The sequence below is a fragment of the Glandiceps talaboti genome, chromosome 8 (genome assembly GCF_964340395.1).
Source record: "Glandiceps talaboti chromosome 8, keGlaTala1.1, whole genome shotgun sequence".
Taxonomy (NCBI): Eukaryota; Metazoa; Hemichordata; class Enteropneusta; family Spengelidae; genus Glandiceps; species Glandiceps talaboti.
The window spans coordinates 16,083,673-16,090,402 of record NC_135556.1 but is presented as its reverse complement, the minus strand read 5'-3'; the positions used below and the strand labels follow the sequence as shown (position 1 = coordinate 16,090,402).

Here is a 6,730-nt window from a genome sequence, read left to right as displayed (position 1 = left end):
TCTCTGTCTGTCTGTCTGTCTGTCTGTCTCACCGTTTTCTCAAAATAGGCCGGCTCTATTCAAAACGAGATTTGGTGCACGTGTTCTGTAGGGTAATGACATGAAATGATTAGGTTTTGGTAAATATCCTGTGAATATTAATGAGCTATTTACATAATCAACGGTTTTCGGTAATTAGATTAGAATGCACGCTTCAACTTCAATATAATTTGATACATACATTGATGATAACAAATTGCATGAGTCATATAAAGTTTGATAATATAGCTTTAAGTTTTAATTACTCATTTGCATAACTAATGATTTTCAGTAATTAGGCTATAACCTACGAATGCGAGCTTCAAGTTCAGTATAATTTGGCACATACTTCAAGCATAAGAAAGGGCACATGCCCTGAAAAGCTTGTTGATGTACACATTCCATATAATTTGGTATGTACATTAATGATATCAGGGTGCACATTAGTATTTGCATAATTAAATGATTCTCAGTAATTAGGCTATGTCTTAAAAATGTCCCCTTCACATTTAAAACTGGATACATCAAGCCTTAAAATAAATGGTTGCAAAATTTCGGCAATGACATCTGTTAGAAACCTGGGTGCAATCTTGGATAGCTACATGAATATGGATGACCAAGTCAAGTTCACATGTAAATCAGCAAATTACCACATACGTAACATTGGGAAGATAAGAAGATATTTGGATAGGAACACCAGTGAACACTTTGTACATGCATTTATAACATAGCTTGACTTTAGCAATGGTCTACTGTGAGGAATCTCAAGAGGTCCATCACAAAACTACAAATGATAAAAATTACAGAATTGTCACCATGAAGAACAAATATCTTCACATCACTGAAGTGTTGTTTGAGCTTCACTGGTTACCAGTTGAATGTCGGATTGAATACAATATACTTTTGCTCACATTTCGCGCCTTAAATGGACTTGCTCCAACTTACATTTGTGACCTTTTAACTCGCTATTGCCCTACCCGTACTTTCAGATCTATGGATCAATGTCTACTTACACCTACATCAGCTAACACCAAGTCTTACAGTCAACGTGCCTTTTCACTTGCTACTCCTAAACTCTGCCAACTCCTAAATTTTTTGCCAACGGAACTTAGACTTTGTAACTCTATTGACATTTTTAAAGGAAAACTGAAGACTCATCTTTTTAAGAAAGCGTATGCCTAGTTTTGTTTCATTGGTTGCTACTTTCATCTATGAACTTTGAACTTGTGTGACTTTGAACATTTTTAACTTTTATCCCTTTACAGTATTCCTTTCACCTTTTTAGTTTTGTTCAGCGCCTTTGAGCAAACCCTATTTGTTATACTGGCGTTCTATAAATGATATTATTTTTATTATTATTAATATAATTTGGTATATATATTGGTGATAACAAAATTCATGCACAATGACTCATTTGCATAATTAATGATTTTCTGTAAGTACTTAGGCTATATCCTCAAAATGCATACTTCAAATTCAATATAATTTGGCACATACTTTAAACATTTTAATCGCATATGTTCTGTTGCATCCCAACAATCATTGTGTGTAGGAATGAAAATCTAAAGTCTTTGCCCTTACGGAAGACATTCAGTATAAATCTGGTTACTTCTCTTATGGGGGGTGTCTGTCTGTCTGTCTGTCTGTCTGTCTGTCTGTCTGTCTGTCTGTCTGTCTGTTTATTTTGTCTATCTGCCCGTTTGTCTTTCTGTGTCATCAAAACGAAATTGGGTACACAGTCGTAAGGGTTAATGTCTAGAACTGATTACATTTTTGGTAAGATCTGTGAGAGAACAACAGTATAATTATTATAAAAAGTGTTTGGTCAGTTGATCTAGTAAGGGAGACTTCCAGGGGAACTCACCCCCGGTCTGTGGCATAAAATGTGACTCTTTCCTAGTCTGTTGTGCTAAAAAATTACCCTCCCTCAATTTCCTTTCTCTAAACTATGACCCACCCATCCCTCGGTTCAAATATTTCAATGAAAAACATCCTTAACAGTATCACTGTCCCTGGGTGCGTATACATAGTTGTTAGAGCTCAAGACTAGTATCAGGAGGTTCTGGGTTCTAATCCAACTTGAGACAGGGAAAATGTTCTGGAGTAAGATCTCACCACATTGAAAGTTTTAAAGGCATTTGTTGTTTCCCACAATACCACCAGTCAGTTTGTGAAATGTATTAAATCAATGCCTGTGTTTGGATCTATTGGCTGAGCTGAAGGCCAGAACTCCCAGGGACTAGATGAGTGCATAAATGACAACCTCGACAGGACGAGGTCAACATCTCCACTCCATCACATTATCTCCAATATCTTCCCACGTTGTTTACCCTTCACCACTGTAAGACCCACTCCTCTCCTCACACCACAACGAACAGTTAAGTTACTACTTTCACTGCGATGGCAGTGAGATGTGGTAAAAAGTATGATTTGGAACTGGTGGCAGCGGTGGAATGTGGTAGCAGTATGATTTGGAACAGGTGGCAGCGGTGGGATCAGGCCAAAAACACAAAATAAAGCAAAGTTAGATTTTTAAAATGTAAAATGTGACCCTTCCCTAATTTCCATTTTCTAAAATATGAAGCCACCCCCAGGACCGATTGGTAAAAAGTAAACCCCATTTCTTGGGTAATTACTGAAGTCTAACTAGTAGATGTACCAGCGTTAAAATTGGTTGTCCACATTTCTACACTCTAACTGCTGATGGCGCTCTTTAAATAGGCTTGTGATCTTTTAAGGAACTAAAACAGTAGATACAGTTTCAAAACTGATATCAATTAGAATTACAATATTTTACCAATATTTACAGGTAACACACTTTTAATTGTGTAGGTTGTGATAAAGATTCACGTCACAGGTATATGACGGAAACTAATTCATTATGTTGCCCTTATGAGAGGATTCAGTTCAAATCTAGTTAATTAAGGCTTTGGCATACATACTTGTAGAATCTTTGACAAGATTTTGTTGTGGATGGAATGAATCTATGTCAGGAGCTTTTATTAAAATCACGGGAAGGTGCTTGAACGTCGCTCTCTTCTCCATTGTATATTTGGATAACATAAAGTGGAAATCTGTCGTCTATCCCGTATGGTTGATTTAAAAACCAAATAGCATCATATGGTCAACAAGTGTCAGTTGACATATTTCAATGAAAAAATTTCCAGTGTTTTCGTTAATTCAAACGAATGCAATTTTCAACGAACAAGGGTATTGTGTGTTAATTCAGGCGAATGCAAGGAGAGTTCACCAAGTTTCTGTTCACTTACACCGTGCTGTATTCGTGAATATTAACAGATATATATGGCTTAGTTAACAATCTTGATAGCTCGCGCAGCGGCTCAATGACTAGTACGCATGCGCGTCGTATATACTATGCGAAAACAAATTGGTGGTTCTCCCTGGGATGCATTGCGGCGAGTATTGCGGCGCGCAGTGACTACGCATGCGCCTTCCATATACTACGTGCAATCTCCACGCGCTACCGTATCATCGTATAGCATAGGCGACATAACATCACCATGCATTGCAAAATTGTAACAGTAGGCCTGTTGGCACGATTATCGTAACATTGTTACGAGTATCGAGGCATCACTGTACCTCAAGGAGAAATTGTTACACTATTTGAAAGTTTGATGCATGGAGGTAGGCGATACGGACCACTGATGACATAGCGCAGTTTAATTTCTGGGTTGTGGAAGTGTGGTTTTGACATTTATATTGTCGATAATTGATTTTTTTACATGTTCTAAAAAGAATAACTACTTTCCTATGTTTGTTGGTACAGTAACATTCCTAAATCATCGAGATGAATTGAGAAATCGTGATGTTCGGCAACATGTCAACAAAACATTTGTCCAAAGACCAATGTACGTTGGTGGAGGGTCTATGATAAGTTGGCTGATTGAAAATGAACAATATTAATCTAATGGCTATGGTGGTTTTTGAAACTAACAACTGCATAGAATGTTGACTTTCTTTATTTCTCGTTCATGTCAGAGGTACCCCTGGAAAATGACCCAAATCAAGTGTACCAACCCTGGCCCAGGCAGCCGGTCACAAATAAATTTACCCTGCGCGAGCCTATGGGCTTTGCCTAGTTATGATATTAGCGAAGCAAAGACCACCTTTTACGCCAAAGGAAATCCACTTATTAATGACTTTTAAAGTGCGTTCCCCCAAATCGCTTTCTGCTTTCTGTGATGGTTGGGGAGTAATTTTTCAATTAATACTTTTAAAGCATTTAGGATATTGCATTTACAAGGTTTTCGAAAGTTAATGGAGTTTTCAGTTGTGCGATACAAGGTTAAGTGTTTGTTTAACCATTGGTACGTTTGGCGAAATCAGAATGCGAAATTAATCTGTTGACCTTCTCAGTAAACATAGATCCAAAAATCCCACTGTTTAAGCATTATTTCGTTCTAATATAACAGACAATATATCCTGGAAAAAGTTTTGAAATTCACCATTATATGTTAATTATGTACTTTTTCTTGGATCTGTCAGTGCTTTCTTAAACTGATTTTGCGTCTCCAATACAAATATTCAACATCTAGATTCTAACTTTCATCAACATGGCAATGTATTATATCACTAAACACGAAGAGCAGATTAGGTATACTTTTCAGGACCTGGGGAAATTAACATAGCCAATAACGTTTGCACTGATAGTCTAGGTAAATAAACCGAACCGTATATATCATAGAAATGTAATCATTACTGATGATGCAGTAACAAAGGAAATGCCTCAAAGTTGTCACAACTTAAGTATAAGGCGATTAGAGGAGATTCATGCCATTTTGTAAATGTCCATACTAACAAGCCGTTATAAACGAAAACAGATTATTCTTTCTCGTTTGCGCGTGTTCTAATAACAGCTATTAAGTTTCATAAAAAGGCAGTGACAAGCAAGAAAGTGAGTGACATAATCGAGATCGTGCGTAAACAAAGATCTTTACAAATCAGGACATAAATGGCAAATTCACTTCTTCGCGTGTGATTACTTTTTATGATTGCATTGCAAGAAATATTCAAGGGCTTAGTGAGTTTTCTCCTTTTACAAAAACAAACTTTTCGTTTTCACAGATAAGCTTGAAGCTGGTTTATAAAAAAATTAAACCTTTATCGTAAATAGGCTTAGAACACAATGTGATGTCACATAAATGTCAATGGTCGCAAACTTGGGATTTCAAATAAAAATAACACTATCATGTCCCGATGTCTACCTAATTATAGTTTAAATATTATCTCAATTATATCTCGTTTCTTTGATGCATGACACGTGGTGGGAAATGAATTTTCTAAATCGCCTTTACCAATTTCCAGTCAGTACAATTGGCGTCAAAGAGAACTCCTGGTTTAAAACGAATATGTGAATGATGAATGGCGAATGGATTTGAACGGTGATGTTTTTTCACTGTCTTCAATAAGATTATAAGATTTCCATTCGAATGATATTGATAGTCGATGTCAAAATAAATATAATAATACCAGAAGGAAGACAATATCTCACACAATGTGGACAGAAACACTTGAAAAAGATATGTGTGTATGTACCGTATAAAATGTCGAGATTTTAAAGAAATAAGCTTATGCATGTCAAAGGTAGAATTTGGCATATACGGTACAGACGTGTGGAAGAACATCCCAACGATATAAATATGTTTAACCGTCTTAGACCTCGATCAATGTTTTTGCAAACACTTAAGACCTAATTCCAAACTTTTCTAATAGGCAATTAATTCTAATGCTTTCCCAAAAAAGGCACGAATGCTCATTTTTGTAGGTTTTGTGATTTAAAAACTTTTCTTAATATATTAATGAAACCTTATAATTAATTCAGGTACTTTTTATGATAATACTGAAATGGAAAACATATAACCCTAAACTTCCAACCACAAAGGCTTCATTTCTAGTCTGTCGTGTTTTCTCATCTTCTTCACAGAGGTTCATTTCAGCTTATTGGCTGTAGTGAACCTTAAACAAATTGGGAAACCTGATACTTATGTAATCTCAACAAGTTAATAGGAAACCTAATATGGCATGTTGTTTTTATCTCATATAAATATCTTTAACTTTTAAGAAGAGTTTAGATAAGATTTCCGAGTGGAGTGGTTGTCTCAGGCTTAAAATGAAGTAGATTGTCTAGAATATACAGGTTTTCTCATTTTAATCAAAACATTTATTACATGTTGCAAACGCCTTGACCCCGAGTTCAATTGTAGTTAATAAAACTCCTAGACGAACAAATTTACAATAGTAAGAGTGTATGTGGTTTTATCTGGAATGCTCTGTATGATCTATTACAAAGTTTATCTATGTATCTTTTTTGAGGGACTCATTGACATATTGCATTTGATACTTCAACAGCTACGATGTTGAATACGCCAATAGCCATATCTTAGGCTAGTATAAGTCCCTTTACTTTACTCTGTCTATGTGGATTTCAATATTGAATTGTAAGGACTTCTACGCTCTCCGTGTTAATAAATGACATATAAGTTGATAATGTGACTACATACAAGACACATATTGCTGCTTTCCATGCTTAAATCTATTTTCATTGTATGTGACAGTGACAATTTCTCATAAGCAACCTTTTACTTGACAGGTGAGAGACGTGTAATGGTAAATATTGTTATTAGCATATCAATCACTCTACATCAAATTGCCAAATACTAATGATTTTATTGTTACACTCGTGCTCTGAGTA

The 6,730-nt window shown here is 35.8% G+C and overlaps 1 protein-coding gene across 1 annotated transcript; it reads left to right on the top strand.

The window, feature by feature from the left end:
* The first annotated feature begins 762 nt into the window (after positions 1-762).
* Positions 763-1,200, top strand: LOC144439264 (uncharacterized). The gene has a single exon (XM_078128539.1). The coding sequence runs from the start codon at positions 763-765 to the stop codon at positions 1,198-1,200; it is 438 nt and encodes a 145-aa protein (XP_077984665.1).
* Positions 1,201-6,730: the final 5,530 nt, after the last annotated feature.

Bases quoted from the DNA above. Each gene is read 5' to 3' on its own strand.
- LOC144439264 (XM_078128539.1), top strand. From the start codon at position 763: ATGGTCTACTGTGAGGAATCTCAAGAGGTCCATCACAAAACTACAAAT.